This window comes from Heloderma suspectum, chromosome 1, assembly GCF_057233095.1.
Source record: "Heloderma suspectum isolate Gila_16-S chromosome 1, 16-S_ref, whole genome shotgun sequence".
NCBI lineage: Eukaryota > Metazoa > Chordata > Lepidosauria > Squamata > Helodermatidae > Heloderma > Heloderma suspectum.
In genome coordinates this window covers 127,244,413-127,265,547 of record NC_139458.1, presented here as the reverse complement: position 1 = coordinate 127,265,547, position 21,135 = coordinate 127,244,413, and the positions used below count along the sequence as shown (strand labels likewise).

The following is a 21,135-nucleotide window of genomic DNA, read 5'->3' as shown; positions in this document are numbered from 1 at the left end:
ATAGCTCACTGTGGCCAGATCCACTTTCCCTAGGAAGGGGCACAGCTGGCACACCAGACAAAACTAGGTAAAGGCATTCCTGCAGACCCATTTGACTCTCCAGGAGGAACACCAAATCCAAGAGTACCCCCAAGCTGTGAGTCTGGTCCTTCAGAGGAAGTTCAGCTCCATCCACAACAGCCATTTGGCTCGTCTACTGATCCACAGAACATCTGTCTTGTCTGGACTGAGCCTTGGTTGTCTAGATTGACCCACATCCAGTCCCTCACTGTAGCCAGACAACAGTTCAGGACTTCCACAGCCTCCTTGAGATAGAGCTGGGTGTCATCAGCACAATCTTGAGTTCCAACCCCCAAACTCTGGATGGCCTCTCGCAGCAGCTTCATGTAAATGTTAAATAACATAGGGGACAATACTGAGCCCTGAGGAACCCCATAAGCTAATGGCCATGAGGCCAAACAATAGTCCCCCAGTACCACCTTCTGAGAAAGGTCAGTCAAATAGGACTGGAAGCACCACAAAACAGTGCTCTTCAAATCTTACATCAGCCAAATGGCTCAGAAGGATACCATGATTGATAGTACTTAATGCTGCTGAGAGGTCCAGCAGAACCAACGAGGACACACTCCCCCTGATCAGTTCCTGGCATAGGTCATCCACTGAGGTGACAAAAGCTGTTTCTGTCTCCAAACCATCCTGAACCCAGATTGGAATGGATCCAAATACACTCAAGGAGGGACCATGACTGGGCAGTATCTCTCCTCAATGAAGGAGCTCTCCTTTTTCTCAAGTATGTTCATCGGAGAGGGGGGAAGCAGTGTACCTTTCTGGTAGTGGGCGGAGTGTATGGCCCTGAGAATCTTTCTGTGTGTTCATTCAGTGGAGGGGTTCATGCGAACCTCCCTAGTGGGATTTGCTGCCAAAAGGAGGAAAGTTCCACATCTGAGGCATATTAAGGAAATACGATGTTGACAGGTTCTCTTAATCCACAATGTATCAAACAATTATAGGGCTGTTCCTGGATCATTAGTATTCTAGATGTATTTGTTAGCCACATGACAATGTATGTGGCTGCATAATAGATGTATAAATACCTCATAACTAGTACAGTCATCATTTCTGACTGCTAGATTGCACTGTATTTATCTTGTTTAATGTCCCAATTTGGCTTGTGGCTGGCTTTCACTTCATAGAGGGTCTTTTGTGACACACTTCCTTTCACCATTGTATGGTCTAGCCACTTCGAAGGCAACTGCAGGGAGTCCCCAAAACATCCACAGGCATACCGGATAGCTACTAAATTTTGTCACAGCAGTAACATAGTCAACTTGCTCTTTATTTAGGTCAGTAAATTCTTCTCCTTCATTCCCAAAGTTCCTGAAACTCTCACTTAGGTCTAGGTCAGCGTTGGGCAACCTGCGGCCTCCAGACTAATTTTAAAAGCCCTCTGCAAGGCTTCTGGCAAGAGCAATGTATCTCTTCCCTGGCAGCCCGCTAAATGGGGAGCAAGAGGGAAAGAGAAAGAAAGGGATGGCAGAAAGAGAAAGAAAAAAGGGGTATCCATGCCCACTTCAGGCTCTGGCCCACTCACCACTTCTTTTCAGCCTTACTCACTGCTGAGATGCACTCCTAAGAGGTTACCCCCCAGGGAATGTGGCCCTCAACATAAATAAAGGTTGCCCACCCCTAGTCTAGGCCAAGTGTTAGTGAAATGATATCAGGCCTGGCTTAGACTTCTGTGAAAAATCTCGAGAGGCTGGCTGCTTTCAAGTGGTCAAATAATGTCCGATTCTGTGAGCATGAGTAGGGAGAAAACACCTTATATGAGTTAAATGTTGCTCTTGTAGCCTCGCTTCCTGTAGTTTATTTCACTTCTGGTTTCAGTTAACTAATAGAAGGGAAAGAATATAGAGATGGCATTCCTATTTTGATGCATGCTAATTTTGAATAATTTCTCTAATGCACTGAAAGCTGTGAAAAATGCACATCTTCTAATAAAAGGCATTAATCAACTGGACTTTTGTAAACATGAAACCCTTTCTTACAAAGTGCTAAATTACATTTCAACCAATCTGCCCTTAAGATCAAAGCCCCTTTAAATCTGGGACAATCATGTTAGCCTGATGTGCTCATCTGTAGTAGCAAGATACCGGTTCCTTCACTTAATTCATGAGCTGCTTTTTTCCCCCATCTTCCCATCCTAATAGTTATAGAGCATCTCTACACCAGTCTAAAATCCCATATTTAAAACAGGGCTTTCTGCTTCTGTTTTAAATGCAGGATCACGATGGGCTCCCTTTACAAGTGCTTCCTTCCCCCTCTTCCCCCCTCCTTTCTCCCCTTATCTGAGTCTTCCATATGTTTCATCATACAGCCGCGAGATGGCACTGTGGTCTAGCTCCTTTTACTGTGGCTTTTCCTTTTTTACGAGGTTCACTATTAGTAGATATTATATTTTAGTATTGATGTTGTTACTATGTTCACTGCTTTGATAATTTTGTTGGGAAGTGGTAGATACACTTGTTAAATAAATAAATAAATAAATAAATAAATAGGATTATGATAATCAATTGCTTACCACTAGAAATCAGAATAATCAGCTAATCTCTTTATTAAACCTATTAACTATTTTACAAGGCACAGTCAGGTAGACATTGCTTTGGTGAAATAAGGCAAACATATCTCTCATCATCTCACTCCCAAAATAATGAATAAATAACATATGTTATCAGTACCAGCCTTTTGGGGAGTGTGCCCTAGTCTCCTTCCAGAAGTATGGACCAATTCATATAAACAAAGGGGTCCTGGTGCCAGATTTTGTTTGCAATGTAAGTAACAATTGATGGTTTATTTTCAACATCCTTTCAGTTCAGTCTGGCTAGTGTATACATCCATTATAGCTGCATATACAATCACTAAATATGTAGACTTCTTTAAAAAGTGGCTTCCCTGGGTTTTCTGGATCAGGACAAGGCATCTCCAGTTCCTTCTTGTAGTATGTTTTTGGCATGCAGCACCCACACTCCACGTCTACCATCATCTGGTCAAGATTCGGCCTATGAAAGAGAAGAGTCTTTTTGTTTAGATATTCTTTGCACTAATTCACTTTTTAAGAAATAGAAATTGTTTCTTTGGGAGTAATAAAAGTAAGAAAATGTTCAAGTTCTGATATTATTTACTAAGAAGTGCACTGTACAAATAGCATATGGTAAACCTGTTCTTGGACTATACCACTTCACATGTTTGAATGCTCCCTCTTGGGGATAAAAATACCCTACATGTAGGAAACTTAACACATCAGCGAGAAGTTAGGAATTATATATTTCTAAAAGTAAATACAGGAGAACATTCACTCATGTGACAGCCCTCACAGAACTGCTTCCAAACATTTTTAATCAATCAGTGATGCAGATTTTTTTTCATTTTGACATCGTCTGTGTACACAAATTTCCCTACATGGGGATTCTGCATGGAAGAAAAGCCACATGTGAAGGGGACCTTAGAGCTGGAAATAAATCAGAGAAGGGCACTCCTTCTTTAAAGGAAATGTAAATGTTCTCAATTGGTTTGCAACACTAGCTTTTTTCTACAACAATTCAGACAAATCCTAGATCCTAAAGATACAACCACCAGTCAAGAGTCAGCCACAAGTGTGAGGACTTCCATAACAACATGCATTCCTACCAAAAACAAGAGAGGATGAACATAATAAATGAGAGTTTTTGAAATAGATGATAACTACTAATATGCCAGTGGGTGGTGACCAAAGGGAGTGGTGTTTTTGACTGTGGTGCAACATCTGTGGAACTTCCTAAGGATGTTCACCTGGCGCTTACTTTATTATTGTGTAGATGCCACACAAAACTTTCATTAGGGTGAGAGCAAATTGTTTACTATTGTTAAATAAAGAAAGAAAATTAAAACTATAATAAGTTAGGACACAATCCTGTGCATGTTTAGACAGAAAAAAGTCTTACAACTCCCAGTATTTCCCAGCCAGACATGCTGGCTGGGGAATGCAGGAAGTTGTAGGGCGTTTTTCTGTCTTAACATGCACAGGATTGCACCCTTAGGTTATGTTATGGCGCTGTAAGGAATGACAGTATATTGACAGTATTTACTCAACATCACTTTTGATCATATAGTAGGAAAAAAGCCTTAATGGTTGGGCCATTTGTTAAAGATCCTTACTTTGATGATGATGGACACATTCCTTCACAGCGGGTCAAAGTGAAATTTGCAACACAACCCTTGTAAGTCACTGTTATGTCATATGGAACAGGTTCACATTGCCCTGTCAAACATTCAAAAAATGGCAATTAGTGTTCAAGCAAGAGTGGGAGCGTGGTGAATTTTCTTCCGCCAATATACATGGTAGCCCTTATTGGCTCTTGTTAACCATCAGTGCAACCTGCTAATATTCAGTGCGAAGAGAAGGGGATAGCAAATTCCTGTATACCCTGTGTTCAGACTCAGCTGAGCTTTATGGCCCTTTTAGACTATGGTACTTAGGGCACGATCCTATTGTTTCCTCTCTGGATGATCATAAGCCTCTGAGCTTGGAGCCTTACGGTCATCCAATGCAGAGCTGGAGGGTCGGTGGAGGCCATCTTTGTCTCCCTGTCCCCCACTCCACATTTTCACTAGGCAGGGAGGGAAAGAGACTGGAGAGGCCCCAGGAGAGCTCGTATCCTGGCCTCTCCAGTCCCCCCCTCTCCCTGCCCACCAAAATGTCCCTCTTCCCCCCTCTCTGAGGCAGCTGGCACAGTTCTTTCCACACTGGCTGTGAGGGGAGTGGGAGGTGGGTTGGAGCTCGGATTCCTCCCTTTGAGATTGGAGCACTGTCTCTGACCTCGGATCCAGGAATCGGAATTATCCTATGCCCCCACCAAGTGGTGTCTAGGGGCCACAGGATTGCTTCCACCGGGTTTTAGTACTATGAAAATCAGTGCACAGCCTCTTTAGCTCCTTCAGTAAATCTATGTAGTGTGAGAATTTCATAACATTTGTTATTTTAAAGCAGAGGTCGAGAACCTGTTGGCCCTCCACATGTTGTTGGATGGCCACTTCCATGGTCCCTGACTATTGGCCTTGCTGGCTGGCGCTGATGGGAGTTCAAGTCCAACAAAATCTGGGGGCTTACAGGTCCAGTAAATCCTAGATTTTTCTGGATATATATGAATATTAATTTGATCCATCTTTGAAAACATGCAATTCTCAAACAACACTGGGAACATTTTTGCATGGTACTGGAAAGCAACAGAATTACCAGCCTTATGGAATTTTTTTTTTTTTAAGGGACATAGCTCTGCTCACAAAACTAGCTTACTTTATAAGAGGGCAAAATAACAAATTCATATAAAAATGATCATTGCTCATTAATTTTTGGAATGATAAATTCAAGATAGGGTTCAACCCGACATGTTTTTTTTCCAGTGTTATAAACAGGAAAGTCTAAAAAAAAGAAAAGAAGACTGAGAATATTTTGACATAAGTGACTAGGTAGCTTTCAATTCAAAGAGCATATGTTTTATCTGTTGTGCAACCTGGTTCTGTGCTGTTTTTCCTTGAAAGCAAGTGCCACTGGTTTCAACAGACTTTCTCTCAAGTTAAGTGTGCAGATGACTGCAGCCTCAGGCAGTCAATCATTTTTTACCCATGCATTTTACTTAGTGCAACTAACTTGATGGTGCTGTGGTGGCCGGAGTGGTTATTGTCGTAATATTGTGTACAGGAGCTGTAGAAATAAAAGCAGAACATGTGAATTAAAAAACAACAACTTCTCAGTAAAATATTGTCTGTCCCATCCTGAGGCCATTTAATGTTGACAAGAAGTTATTTACTATATTCTGCCAAATTGGAATTGCGCCCCAAATCACCAACCACCAGAGATCTAGAGAGCAAACCTTTTGTTATTTTAATATACAGGTGAGAAAATCCAGTGATCTTGCTGGTGGTAAGGGATAGAGGGATACTGCTGCTGCCTCCTTTCACAAGAACATTTAGGCTACACATCTAAGCACACTTTCCTGGGAGTAAGTCCCACGGACTTCTGAGCAGACATGTATATGATTGCCACTTGATGACAAATGCACAGGATCTTTATACCACGCCTTTGAAAGATATGGAACTAAGAACCAATGTACTTGCAATGCTTTCACATTTCACAAAAGACAAGGAAGTATATTCCCCCCCCAGCTGATAATTTCCACAATAATTTTCATAACAGAATTTCTGTCAATAATACATACAGAGGGTTTGGATGACACGCCATAGGTTATTTAATCCATGATGAACTGTGGTGCCTGCGGCCGCCATCTTGCATATCCAACCCCAGTTTGGTGTTGTCATGTCGTGCGAACTCGACAACATGCCACCATTTTGAATATGCAATCCCTGCTCAGGGGTTGTCATCGCATGACAACCCGGCGAGCGTGGGTTATGCGAGGGTTAAACAACAGACCATGGGTTATGTGAGGGTTGTTTACCCCTCACATATCCCACGCTCACAGTGGTTTAAATAACCCATGGTGGGCTGTCTTGTTGTGCAAACAACCCCAGAATGTGAATGGTTCAGAGTTGGGAAAGGTGGGGGAGGCATTCCCAGTAACAGAAATTCTCCCACTTTACATCTGTTATTCAGGTACTGATACAGAAATGCAAAATGCACGTGTCTCAGCTTTGGCTGAGAACTGCACACACCCATTTCAACTGCTGCTGTTCTCATCAAAACACACTGAAGCAGGGGTTTATGCAGTCCTTTCCCTGAAATCACTTCCAAGTGTTTCACCCCCAAAATAAAATGGTGAATAAAATAAAAACAAAAACATGAGGCATGTGCATTTTGTGTTTGTTATTTGTACCCAAATGAGGAAATGTAAAGTGAGAAGCTGCTATGATGACAGCATTTTGAGGAAGAAGATTCAACAAGCTTCTCCAGCAGTTTATTCCACTGCTGACTGCTGCTACTCTAATACTAGTGAAATGCCTGTCATTATGATGGATGTAGAAACAAGCGCCTATTGGGTGTAGAAATGGAAGCAGGAACCTCTTGTGCACTAACAGCCCTGGCCTAAACCCACTAGCTCTGATCCAGACAGTATCACACAGCTAGTAGCAAGTGTGAATGCACATTTGCATCTGCATTGCAAGATAAACAGGAGCACATAACCCCATCCATAATGCAAATGGGGATCATACATGATGCTTTGCAGCCAAAAGGATCACACTATGCACGTATATTAGCACCAAACTGGTGTGTGAGCAGAAGCTTATTTTTGTGTGTGTATATCCTATTCCTTACAGTTGATCACTCTGCTGCATTGATTCAAAGATCCATGCAATGCCATGTGTGTGAGAGTGACAGCAAGAGAGAGAGAGAGAGCACAGCAAGATGTTTTTGCTTACTTTTGCATTCCAATAGACATATGCTAGATCGACACGACTGCTTTATAATGTTATTGGTGCATTGATAACTGTTGGGGCACATTACACATTCGATATACCACCTTTGTAGTGTTATTTCCTGCTTTTTATTCCACATTATCCAAAATACCACAACAAATATCATTGTGTGTCCTAAGAGATATAAATACGCAAGAGGGATATAGCATCACCATGATGGGATTGTAATGATATGACACAAGGTACCGGTCTGCCCATATTCTGGTTATTCAAGCATCATTGCAGTAGGATGTGCCAGCTGCCTACTGTAGTAAATTGCTTTAGTGCAATTATGAAACATATTACGCTGCTGCACATTACTACTGCCACATTACTACTGCCACATGGAGAACAACTTTAAATCACCCTCCAGGGCAACTCATGCGACAACAGTCAGAAGCTGATTGTGCAGACTGGCTCACAGCACGGCTTGGTTTATTTTCTCCTCTCCAGTACAAACATACAAAAAGGATATGTTGTTTGACCTTCGGCTAGTTTGCACATCATAGCAGAATTAAAGGGAGTCCTCTGGTTAAAGATTAGCTCAATACGGTAATTGTGAATTAAGTAAACAGATTAAGTTTAATTAACTAAAGAATTAAGTAAATAATAAATTAAGTGAATGTAGTCAGAATTAGAGAAGAAAGGAAACAGAGCAAGAAAACAAATCCCTTTACCATGGAGAAGGAAGAGGAGAATCCAGTGATGGCAAGAGCTTGCTAGAAATAGTAGAGACATTGGTGGCCCTTCTCTAACAGGAAATGATGCAATTGTGCATGCTCTGGAGTGCCATTTCCTGCCAGGGAGCATGGGATTGTCCACCACCCTTTGCGTCCTGAATTGAATTGGGAGGCAGAGGAAACCTCAGGTCCCAGGCTCCATGGCAGGAAAAGATCAGGGATACTTAAAGAATTCCTTCCTGCTCAAACTTTCCCTGGAATTTGGGCTTTAACACAGAGGCGCTGGTAATGTTACAATTTGCAGTTCCTCCCAGTTTTTATTTCTAGAATTTGTACACATTCAGAAAAGCAGCATTTAAAGAGCCTCATAGAAGCAAACATGTTATTCTTGTCAGGAAGTGGAGCTTACTTAAACAATTATTTTATTTTATTTTATTTTATTTCACTTCATTTTATTTTACTCCTGCTGGAGTGTGCAAGCTGCTGTTGGAGTAAAATGTATTAATTATCATCATCATCGTGATCATCACCACATTTAAACATGAAAAAGGATTTGCTTCCTTAGAAGAAAAACACTCCTTTCAGTTGGAGAGCAAAGAGAATTCCCACTGCGGAAGCAGAAGTCCACTCACGCAACATTGGATCTATCTGCTAGCTCTCTGTTGTGCCACCTGCACACAGGCAGATTTGGATACTACCCCATCATCACCATCGTAATCATCATTGTCACAATTACCAAAAGCACCCCAGGACAAAAAGCAGCATGAAGAAACATGGTGCCCTGAGAGCTAAAGAAATTAAATAGCAAATTAGACTTTCCTTTTTTTAAAGGATGCTGGCAAAACACAGATCAGCCTGTTCTGAAGATCACTTCTGTTGGAGTGTCCCCCATATCACTCCCTAAATGTTTGCAAAAAGGAGCATTTCATTTAGTGCATGCTTAAAGGGGGAACAGAAGTTCTAATCCCACTCAATGTGATGACTATGGAGTTGGCATGTGAAGAAGGGCACTAGTGGGCAGGAGATACCTCTGATTCCAATACACTGTGGGCATTTGTGGAGTGCACTTAATCATAGAATCACAGAATAGTAGAGTTGGAAGGGGCCTACAAGACCATCGAGTCCAACCCCCTGCTTAATGCAGGAAACCAAGTCAGAGCATCCCTGACAGATGGTTGTCCACCCTCATCTTGAATGCCTCCCGTGTGGGAGAGCCCACCACCTCCCCAGGTAATTGGTTCCATTGCCGTATTGCTCTAACAGTCAAGAAGTTTTTCCCGATGTTCAGCCGGAATCTGGGTTCCTGTCACTTGAGCCCATCGTTCCGTGTCCTGCATTCTGGGATGATTGAGAAGAGATCCTGGCCTTCCTCTCTGTTACAGCCTTTCAAGTACTTTCAACCTTTTGAAACAATATCACTATCAGCCAAACATGTTTTGAAGTAAGTGTTTTACTGTGGATAGGAAAGTGGAGAAATGCGAAAACAGTGCTGGAAGTAAAGAGGGGGCCCAACCTCCTTACCATTTTACTGGTCTGCTTAGCTAGTGTTTTTAGAGGGCTACTGGGTGTGTGTGTGTAGAGGGGTGTAATTTGAATAAAATGGGGGAGACAGCTCGGAGGGAGGGCTTCAGGATTTTATTAAAGACTCCTGTTTTTCCTGCCAGAATTTAAGCCCTACACAAAACAAAATATTTACTACCATTTGGAAAAATTGGAAGTTGGCTAAGGGCACAATCCTATGCATGTTTAGACAGAGAAAAGTCCTACAACTCCCAGCACTCCCCCAGCCAGCATGGCTGTGCCCTCTAAAAACACTAGCTAAGCAGACCAGCACAAATGGTAAGGGGGTTGGTCCCCCTCTTTACTTCCAGCACTGTTTTTGCATTTCTCCACTTTGTAGGACTTTTTTCTGTCTAAACATGCATAGGATTGTGCCCTAAAAGGATCATATAAAAAACAAAGCTACAAAACCAGTAGCCAGAGCCAGCCCTAACTTTAGGCAGAGTACAGTGGCTGTCTCAGGCAACTGGTTTTAGGTATCAATCATGAAAAGGCGGCAAATTGTTGTTTATTTAATTATTGTTGTATTTTTGCTTGTGGGATTTTCTGCCTCAGATGTCAAAACAAATTGGCCAGCCTTAGGTACTGTGCTCTTTGTTTTAAATTGGCATTCTGTTCTTTAAAAAGAATAGTTTTAATAATGGTGTTTTAATCTTTTAATCTTTTACTATTTTAGCTTCTGTGTTCACAGCTCCGGAATCGGCTTTAAATATGGAGCTGTGTACACGTGTTGTAAATAAATAAATAAATGTGTTGCTCTGCCTTGGGCAGCAAAATGTCTTGGGCTGGCTGTGCCAGAAGCAGAATCCACAACATTATCTGCTGAATGTTAATAAAGTCATCCTGAACTGAATGGCTTAGAACCTGGCTATCTTAGGGACTGCCCATTTCTTTATAAAACTGTTCAGGTATTAAGATATTTAGGAGAGGCCCTTTTGCAGGCACCATTACCCGCAGAGGTCGGGCATGTATGAAAGGGCTTTCTTCTTTGTTGCTCCCAAACTGTGGAATGTGCTCCCTCAAGGATTAAGATTGGCCCCTGCTCTCTTGGCTTTTAGAAAGGACATGAAGACAACAACTTGTTAATCTACCCTTTTAAATGATGGATCATTAATATTATGTTTTGATGGTTCTAAAGTTCTTATTTTATGGTTTTATGGTTTTAAATAGCTGTGCACCTTGATGCTTTTTTTTAATAGCAAATAAAGCAGTATATACATTTAAATGATGGAAGGAGCAATCCTTTGGCCGCTAGTCAGTGGCTAGATGGCCATAGGATACATCGGTTTCTGGGAACCAGCCTCGGAGCCCACCCTCCAAGGTTGGTTCCCTGAGAACTGACCTTCCCCCCCTCCCGCGCTGCCTCAGAAGAGGAGCACATAGCTGCCAAAATGGGGTGTTCCTGGGGGTGTTCCAGGGTGGGGAAGGTGGAAATGCCAGTATGGCACATCCAACGTGTTGCCCAGCAGCCACTTCCCCTGCTCCGCCTTCCTGTGGCTAGACAGCCGAAAGTGGCTGTTTAGACGCAAATGCAGGGTGGCTGAAGCATGGAGGGGATGATCTCCTCCACACTTCTCCTGCCCTGCATTGGATAGGTGGTCACTTCCGAGTTTGGAGGCAGCTGCCTGCCCCAGTAGGATTGCACCCTAAATAATGAATAAATCAATATTTCTTGATTTATTTTTCATCCTACACAATAAGTATAAAAATCTCTTCTAATAGGGGATAAGAGGCTGTTTAGTTCATTATACTGTGGCAGGGATTGACACAAAAGGCAGTTCTTAACGAAGTAACAAGGTATATCTTGTGATACATATAAAAATGGAAGAGAAATGTCTGGATTTAAAACAGGAATTAACTAACTAATACCAAAAATACCACACACACACACACACACACACACACACAAAAGAGAGAAGCGCATATTGCATTATGTTATGAATATTGTATCTGTTAGTGTGTGAACTGTGCCACTGATTTCTTTCAGAGCAATCTGGGAAAAGAAAAGTTTCTTGTGCTTGATACTCAATGGCGGTTGGAAAAAATAGACAACAAACTAGAACAACAATGGTGGAACACAATTCAAGTGTCACAACGGAGCAACTATATTCATTTTAGAAGTTCAAGTTATCATAACATAAAATATTATAAGGCATACCAAAAGTAAAGGCTATATGATGAAAGAAATAACCAAATAGCTTACCAGTAGCTTTACTTGATGTGTGTGACATATAGGTAGTCTCCAGTGTCACAGCACTAACTGTCACTGTGCTAGTTGAGATAGTTACTGGAATACTGGTGATAGTAGTACTTGCGGGTAAGGATATTGGAGAACTGCTGGTGGCCTCTGTGGAAACTGTGCTGGTAGGTGTGGCTGGAGTAGTGATAACTGTGGTGATAGGGCTAGTAGTTGTGAAAACTGTGGTGGGTGTGCTTATTGGAGTGCTGGTGGAAGTGGAAGAAGCCATTGGGGACACAGTTGGAGTAGTGGGGGTGGTTGTGGTTTTCTTCAAGGTGATTGTAGTGGGTGTGCTAGAGATTTTGGCGGCTGTTATGGTTGTTGGGGTGTATGTACTAGTTGTACTGGATACAGTAGAAGTGCTGACTGGGGTGGTGGTGGCTGGAATTATAGAAGTGGTCTTGGGTGTGCTTGCCATCTTAGACTCTGTTGATACAGTGCTCCTGGACGTTGTGGGTAAAGAAGTGGTTGGTGGTGTCTTTGGAGAACTGCTGGGGGTTGATGTTGTTGAAGCTGTGGTGGCTACATACAAACAGAAAGGAATCTAAGTATTAGGGATGCACAGGCAAGTCAAGAGAAAGGCAGCCAATTAGCAAATTCAGTCCAGACTTATGATACAGATGTTCACCTGTATACATTGGTGTTAGAACTACAGTGGTTGCTGTTAGACAAATAACCAGAGAAAAGAAACATTGGTCCCCATGAGAACAAAGGAAAGCAACTAGACAGCTGTTGAATTCTGGATTGAGAAATATGCCACTTTGGCAAATGGGTTTTTTTTCTCCATGACGATGGAAGGAGAAGCCAATGGAGGATTATCTGGATTTTCCTAGGAATCAGCTTTGGTGAGTTTTGGTCCACGTAGGGCTCCACGAGTGCACTGCACTGCACCAGCATAAGTTGCTTCACAGAACAGACTTCTGGGGCGGAGATTGGAGTGAACATCATCTGACTGGCAAGGGCTGCTCAACCAATAAGAGAGGCTCCCCGCCTGTCCAGGCTCTCCCCCTCCCCCTTCTCCTTCTATAAAATCCTGGGAGGTTTCCTCCTGTGTCTCAACAAAAGCACTCTCCTTCTCTCTCCCCGCTGCATTAATTACTTCCTTACAGCACAAAACATTATAGAAACACAGCTGTAGATCCTTCTCCTTCCATTAAAACTCAGGATGCTGTGATCAAGCAAAGCTCCGCATTAACTACTCCCTTACAGCTAGCAAAGTTCTTTGGAGCCTTTCGGAGATTTAACCCTGTGACTACTTGAAGCACCCTGGCTCCAACCAGCCCTTTTTCTAATCCCCTTTCTCCTTTCCCCTGAAGCTCCCAGTGCTGCAAAGGAGCAAAGCTGCAAATTAATTACTTCCAAAAAGAAAGGAAGTAAACTTCAAATACAAGCCTCATTGAACACAATTGGAGTTACTTCTGAGTAGACACACATATGTTTGTGGTGGGAAAGACAGGGACGGGAAACACCCCTTGCCCGGGGTCATGGTGAAAGGCACACCCCTGGGCAGGGCTAGCATACTTTTTTTTAAATTACTCAAGATAAATGTGGGGGTTGAGGCTCACAACAACTATACCATGGAGAACCTAACTTAAGGTAAACAATCAGACTTTAAGCAGTCTCAGGAAATCAGTTTTTTCCATGAAAAGCTCCAGGGTGGCTGGGGGTATGGCCACGACGTCATGTGCCCCAAATGACCTTGAAATGGAGCCAGCTCACAGCAGATCGACTGTGGAGACACCCCTAAGGGGAACCCCCAATGCTTCCTGACCCAGAGGGGATTTCCTGACTGTGTGGGTGGGTCTACTGCAAAGCAGCTAGTCTTGGGAATCTGGTTTTCTTTGAGGGTGTAATTTACATGCAATTCTCAGACGACCTGGATGGTAGTCAAGTGGCAAGCCTTTGAAGGGTGATTAACAAAACTTACCACTGGTTGTTTTCACAGCTGTTGTCAGAAGAGTCATAGTGCCTGGAGGACTGGTAGTTTCTGTGGTGGTAGGGGTAGCGGTAGTGAGAGTTGTGGTAGTTGGTGTAGTTATTGGAGTACTGGTAAAAGTAGCAGTTTGGGGTGTGGTTGGGGTAGTGGGTATCTTTATGGTTGTCCTCAAGGTGGTCAAAGTGGTGGGTGTGCTGGAGGTTTGGGGTGCTGTTGGAGTAGGCACTCTGTGTGTGCTAGTTGCAGTGGATTCGGTGGAAGTAGCAGCAGGGGTAGTTGTAGTCTTTTTTTCTATGGGTACACCTGTAATTGTGGAACGGGTAGGGATCGTGACGGTAATTACAGGTAGTGGAGTGGTACGACTGGTCTTGGGCATGCTGCTTGATACAGTGGTCCTTGATGTTGTATACAAAGAACTGGTTGCTGTTGTTTTCGGGATACTGCTGGGTTGCGATGTTTGTTTACCTGCGGAGACATCAAAGAAAGCAAGAAGGCAAACGTCACACAGGGAAGAGAATAGAAAGGCAACAGAAAGAACACAAATCAGCAAATGTAGTCACACATGCAATACCAATCTTTACCTGTAGAGGTTGGCCTTGGAACCTCACTGGTCGTTTTTGGTGTTCCTGTGATACAAAAGAAAAGATAAATGAAACATTAGACCCCAGATGAAAAGACAAAAGAAGCAGCCAGTTAGCATTTGAACTAAAGACTGAGAACGGTAACACATGATTGAATCAGGGAAATCTCACAGTACTACACAGCAGGATAGGGTTCTATGAGAGAAGGAATATGGGGAATTGGGAGGTAACAACTGAGGTATTGGTTGAGTGCACAGTAAAACAGACAAATGAACAGGGAGTGAGGATCTGGTCAGACCACAAGCCTTACTTGGAGGGATGTGGTACCCAATTATATCAGGGAAGTCCAAAACGGCAGAAAATGCTGGATGTCAACTGTGGATGGAGAAGTGGCCACTTGCTTGAGGAAATGGGGGGAAGACCACTGGCTTACTCAGCAGAATGGCATCCCCGCTTCAGTGTGTAGTATCCCAACAGGGATATGAAGGTGGGAATGCGCCTTTCTCGTGACCCTGTGTCTTAGGAAAGCCCGTGGTTGGAGGACCGAGACTCTTTTCGAGGGGGGACCATGGAAGGGCGATGAGCCCAACGTACCAGTGGTGCTTACGACGGTGGTGGTCGCAGGTGTGGTTGTGACCGGAGTAGTGGTAGTTTCAGTTGTGGCAGGGGTAGTAGTTGTGAGAGTGGTGGTAGGGGGCGTAGTGGGAGGAGCGGTCGTGCTGACAGGACTTCGTGGTGTCACTGCGCTAGAGGAGACCGGGGTGGTTATCTTGGAGGTGGTGGAAGTGGTGTGTGTGCTGGAGTGTGTGGGTGCCGTTGTTCTTGGGGTGTGTGTGCTAACTGTAGTGGATTCCGTGGAGGTCGTGGTGGGGGCGGTTGTAGTGGTGACTTTGGTTACTGGTGTACTGATGGAGTGGGTAGAGATCATAGTGGTGGTCATGGGGGGCACGGGGGTGGCAGTGGTCTTGGGCGTGCTGGTCGCAGACAACTCTGTTGATACACTGGTTCTCGACGTTGTGGAGAGGGAAGTGGTCATCGTTGTTTTCTGTGTGCTGCTGGGGGCTGGCGTTGGTGTCGCAGTGCTGACTGCAAATGCAAAGAAAGACGAACCATAGGGTTGCAGTGGCAAAGGAATGGTGGGCCGAGAGAAAACGGGGTATGTAGCAAAGTCGGTTGTGCCTTACGATGGAGCTGCTTACCTGTCGAGCTTGGGACTCGAACCGTAACGGTGGACGTTGGTGGTGCTGCAAAACCGAAGGGGAGAGAAATGGAAAATTGGTACCCATGCCAAAGGAGCAAGGAAAGCATCCAGTCAGCCCATGAAGTGTGGGTTGAGAAGTGAACCACTTGTTTGCGCAATCGGGGAGAAGACCGCCGGCATACTCAGCGGGAAGGTTTCCCTGCCTCACTGTGGATTGTGCCGTTGGGGATATGGAGGTGGGAATGTGCCTTTCTCATGAGCCTGTGTATTAGGCAAGCCCGTGGTTGGAGGACCGGGATTCTTTTCAAGGGGCGAGCCGTGGAAGGGCGATGAGCCCACTTACCGGTGGTGCTTACGACGGTGGTGGTCGCAGGTGTGGTTGTGACCGGAGTAGTGGTAATTTCAGTTGTGGCAGGGGTAGTAGTCGTGAGAGTGGTGGTGGGGGGCGTAGTCGGAGGAGCGGTCATGCTGACAGGACTTCGTGGTGTCACCCGGCTAGAGGAGACCGGGACGGTTGTCTTGGAGGTGGTGGAAGTGGTGTGTGTGCTGGAGTGTGTGGGTGCCATTGTTGTTGGGGTGTGTGTGCTAACTGTAGTGGATTCCGTGGAGGTCGTGGTGGGGGCGGTTGTAGTGGTGACTTTGGATACTGGTGTACTGATGGAGTGGGTAGAGATCGTGGTGGTGGTCGTGGGGGGCACGGAGGTGGGAGTGGTCTTGGGCGTGCTGGTCGCAGACGACTCTGTTGATACACTGGTTCTCGACGTTGTGGAGAGGGATGTGGTCATCGTTGTTTTCCGTGTGCTGCTGGGGGCTGGCGTTGGTGTCGCAGTGCTGACTGCAAATGCAAGGAAAGACGAAACATAGGGTTGCAGTGGCAAAGGAATGGAGGGCCGAGAGAAAACGGGGTACGTAGCAAAGTCAGTTGTGCCTTACGATGGAGCTGCCTACCTGTCGAGCTTGGGACTGGAACCGTAGCGGTGGACGTTGGTGGTGCTGCAAAACCGAAGGGGAGAGAAATGGAAAATTGGTACATAATGCAAAGGAGGAAGGTAAGCAGCCAGTCAGCACATGAAGTGTGGGTTGAGAAGTGAACCACTTGCTTGAGCAAATGGGGAGAAGACTGCCGGTATACTCAGCGGGACAGCTTTCCCGCCTCAGTGTGGGTTTTGCCGTTGGGGATATGGAGGTGGGAATGCGCCTTTCTTGTGAGCCTGTGTATTAGGCAAGCCCGTGGTTGGAGGACCGTGACCTTTTTCGAGGGGTGAGCCATGGAAGGGCAATGAGCCCAACTTACCGGTGGTGCTTACGATGGTGGTGGTCGCAGGTGTGGTTGTGACCGGAGTAGTGGTAGTTTTAGTTGTGGCAGGGGTAGTAGTCGTGAGAGTGGTGGTGGGGGGCGTAGTCAGAGGAGCGGTCGTGGTGACAGGACTTCGTGGCGTCACTGGGCTAGAGGAGACCGGGGCAGTTGTCTTGGAGGTGGTGGAAGTGGTGTGTGTGCTGGAGTGCGTGGGTGCCATTGTTGTTGGGGTGTGTGTGCTAACTGTAGTGGATTCTGTGGAGGTCGTGGTGGGGGCGGTTGTAGTGGTGATTTTGGTTACTGGTGTACTGATGGAGTGGGTTGGGATCGTGGTGGTGGTGGTCGTGGGAGGCACAGGGGTGGGAGTAGTCTTGGGCGTGCTGGTCGCAGATGACTCTGTTGATACACTGGTTCTCGACGTTGTGGAGAGGGATGTGGTTGTCGTCGTTTTCCGTGTGCTGCTGGGGGCTGGCGTTGGTGTCGCAGTGCTGACTGCAAATGAAAAGAAAGACGAACCATAGGGTTGCAGTGGCAAAGGAATGGTGTTCCGAGAGCAAAAGGGGTACGTAGCAAAGTCGGTTGTGCCTTACGATGGAGCTGCTTACCTGTCGAGCTTGGGACTGGAACTGTAGCGGTGGACGTTGGTGGTGCTGCAAAACCGAAGGGGAGAGAAATGAAAAATTGTAGGGGTGCATGAAAGTCACTTACCTGGTCTCGCAGCTTGCTTCGCGGTGGGGGGGGAGGCGCTTCGCTGCTCCCCCCGAAGTTCAGGCCGGGAGTGGGAGGCTTCCCTCCTCGCCCGGCCGAAATTCAGGCCGGGGAGGAGGTGCCTCGTCTCGCCCGGCCGCGAAATAAAAAGTAAAAAACAAAACAAAATGCCCCCGTGATAGGCTACGTGACGATTAACATAGCCTGTCACGGCTAGATCTGCAAAGTCAGCCGTGATAGGCTATGTTAATCATCACGTAGCCTATCACAGTTGACTTTGGAAAAAAAAAAAACCACGTACGCAAATGGTGGCCCCCATAGGGAGCTGCCATTCGCGTTCCTTATTTGGTCCCTGTAGTCTATGTAAAGATTTACGTAGACAACGGCGAAAATAAGGGCAACGCTATTTGCGTTGTCCTTATTTTCGCCGTAGTCTACGTAAATCTTTACGTAGACTACAGGGACCAAATAAGGAACGCGAATGGCGGCTCCCTATGGGGGCCGCCATTAGCCGTACGTGCTTTTTTTTTAATGTCACCCGTGATAGGCTAGGTGATGATTAACGTAGCCTATCACGGCTGACGTTGCAAATGTAGCCGTGATACGCTACGTTAATCGTTACGTAGCCTATCACGGGGGCGTTTGTTTTTTTTTAACATTGCTTGTAATGGCTGCCGCCCCCGCCCCTGAATAAGACCTGCCGAACCGCCACCGGGACCCGCCTCCGGGAGGGACATTCGTGAAAGGTAAGTCCCATCCCGAGGGGGGCGGGGGGACGGAGAAGTTCTCCCCGAACAACCTTCGGAGGACCGAATGCGTTGGCGCTCGGCCCCTGAAGTTCCGGGGAGAAATTCTCCCCCATCCCTAGAAAATTGGTACCCATGCCAACGGAAGAAGGAAAGCAGCCAGTCAGCACATGAAGTGTGGGTTGAGAAGTGAACCACTTTCTTGAGCAAATGGGGAGAAGATTGTTGGCATACTCAGCGGGACAGCTTTCCCGCCTCAGTGTGGGTTGTGCCGTTGGGGATATGGAGGTGGGAAGGCGCCTTTCTCATGAGCCTGTGTATTAGGCAAGGCTGTGGTTGGAGGACCGAGACCTTTTTCAAGGGGTGAGCCATGGAGGGGCAATAAGCCCAACGTACCAGTGGTGCTTACGACGGTGGTGGTCGCAGGTGTGGTTGTGACCGGAGTAGTGGTAGTTTCAGTTGTGGCAGGGGTAGTAGTCGTGAGAGTGGTGGTGGGGGGCGTAGTGGGAGGAGCGGTCGTGCTGACAGGACTTCGTGGTGTCACCGGGCTAGAGGAGACCGGGACGGTTGTCTTGGAGGTGGTGGAAGTGGTGTGTGTGCTGGAGTGTGTGGGTGCCATTGTTGTTGGGGTGTGTGTGCTAACTGTAGTGGATTCCGTGGAGGTCGTGGTGGGGGCGGTTGTAGTGGTGACTTTGGTTACTGGTGTACTGATGGAGTGGGTAGAGATCGTGGTGGTGGTCGTGGGGGGCACGGGGGTGGGAGTGGTCTTGGGCGTGCTGGTCGCAGACGACTCTGTTGATACACTGGTTCTCGACGTTGTGGAGAGGGATGTGGTTGTCGTCGTTTTCCATGTGCTGCTGGGGGCTGGCGTTGGTGTCGCAGTGCTGACTGCAAATGCAAGGAAAGACGAAACATAGGGTTGCAGTGGCAAAGGAATGGAGGGCCGAGAGAAAACGGGGTACGTAGCAAAGTCAGTTGTGCCTTACGATGGAGCTACCTACCTGTCGAGCTTGGGACTGGAACCGTAGCGGTGGACGTTGGTGGTGCTGCAAAACCGAAGGGGAGAGAAATGGAAAATTGGTACACAATGCAAAGGAGGAAGGTAAGCAGCCAGTCAGCACATGAAGTGTGGGTTGAGAAGTGAACCACTTGCTTGAGCAAATGGGGAGAAGACTGCCGGTATACTCAGCGGGACAGCTTTCCCGCCTCAGTGTGGGTTGTGCCGTTGGGGATATGGAGGTGGGAATGCGCCTTTCTTGTGAGCCTGTGTATTAGGCAAGCCCGTTGTTGGAGGACCGAGACCTTTTTCGAGGGCTGAGCCATGGAAGGGCAATGAGCCCAACGTACCGGTGGTGCTTACGACGGTGCTGGTCGCAGGTGTGGTTGTGACCGGAGTAGTGGTAGTTTCAGTTGTGGCAGGGGTAGTAGTCGTGAGAGTGGTGGTGGGGGGCATAGTGGGAGGAGCGGTCGTGCTGACAGGACTTCGTGGTGTCACCGGGATAGAGGAGACCGGGACGGTTGTCTTGGAGGTGGTGGAAGTGGTGTGTGTGCTGGAGTGTGTGGGTGCCATTGTTGTTGGGGTGTGCGTGCTAACTGTAGTGGATTCCGTGGAGGTCGTGGTGGGGGCGGTTGTAGTGGTGACTTTGGTTACTGGTGTACTGATGGAGTGGGTAGAGATCGTGGTGGTGGTCGTGGGGGGCATGGGGGTGGGAGTGGTCTTGGGCGTGCTGGTCGCAGACGACTCTGTTGATACACTGGTTCTCGACGTTGTGGAGAGGGATGTGGTTGTTGTCGTTTTCCGTGTGCTGCTGGGGGCTGGCGTTGGTGTCGCAGTGCTGACTGCAAATGAAACGAAAGACGAACCATAGGGTTGCAGTGGCAAAGGAATGGTGGGCCAAGGGAAAACGGGGTACGTAGCAAAGTCGGTTGTGCCTTACAATGGTGCTCCTTACCTGTTGAGCTTGGGACTGGAACCGTAGCAGTGGACGTTGGTGGTGCTGCAAAACCGAAGGGGAGAGAAATGGAAAATTGGTACCCATGCCAAAGGAGCAAGGAAAGCAGCCAGTCAGCACATGAAGTGTGGGTTGAGAAGTGAAACACTTGTTTGCGCAAATGGGAAAAGACCGCCGGCATACTCAGCGGGAAAGTTTCCCTGCCTCACTGTGGGTTGTGCCATTGGGGATATGGAGTTGGGAATGCGCCTTTCTCGTGAGCCTGTGTATTAGGCAAGCCCGTGGTTGGAGGACCGGGATTCTTTTCAAGGGGCGAGCCGTGGAAGGGCGATGAGCTCAACTTACCGGTGGTGCTTACGACGGTGGTGGTCGCAGGTGTGGTTGTGACCGGAGTAGTGGTAGTTTCAGTTGTGGCAGGGGTAGTAGTCGTGAGAGTGGTGGTGGGGGGCGTAGTGGGAGGAGCGGTCGTGCTGACAGGACTTCGTGGTGTCACCGGGCTAGAGGAGACCGGGACGGTTGTCTTGGAGGTGGTGGAAGTGGTGTGTGTGCTGGAGTGTGTGGGTGCCATTGTTGTTGGGGTGTGTGTGCTGACTGTAGTGGATTCCGTGGAGGTCGTGGTGGGGGCGGTTGTAGTGGTGACTTTGGTTACTGGTGTACTGATGGAGTGGGTAGAGATCGTGGTGGCGGTAGTGGCGGGCACGGGGGTGGGAGTGGTCTTGGGCGTGCTGGTCGCAGACGACTCTGTTGATACACTGGTTCTCGACGTTGTGGAGAGGGATGTGGTTGTCGTCG

General features: G+C 46.7%; 1 protein-coding gene across 1 annotated transcript; it reads right to left on the bottom strand.

Annotated features, from left to right (window-relative positions):
- Positions 1-2,588: 2,588 nt before the first annotated feature.
- LOC146357831 (uncharacterized) lies at positions 2,589-16,469 on the bottom strand. The gene is made up of 9 exons (XM_084828571.1): positions 15,984-16,469; positions 15,639-15,683; positions 15,034-15,525; positions 14,440-14,484; positions 13,850-14,323; positions 11,887-12,444; positions 5,684-5,737; positions 4,192-4,294; positions 2,589-3,056 (listed from the first exon to the last, which is right to left on the bottom strand). Exons 1-9 carry the CDS (start codon positions 16,423-16,425, stop codon positions 2,879-2,881), a joined length of 2,391 nt encoding a protein of 796 aa, XP_084684697.1. The 5' UTR covers positions 16,426-16,469; the 3' UTR covers positions 2,589-2,878.
- Positions 16,470-21,135: the final 4,666 nt, after the last annotated feature.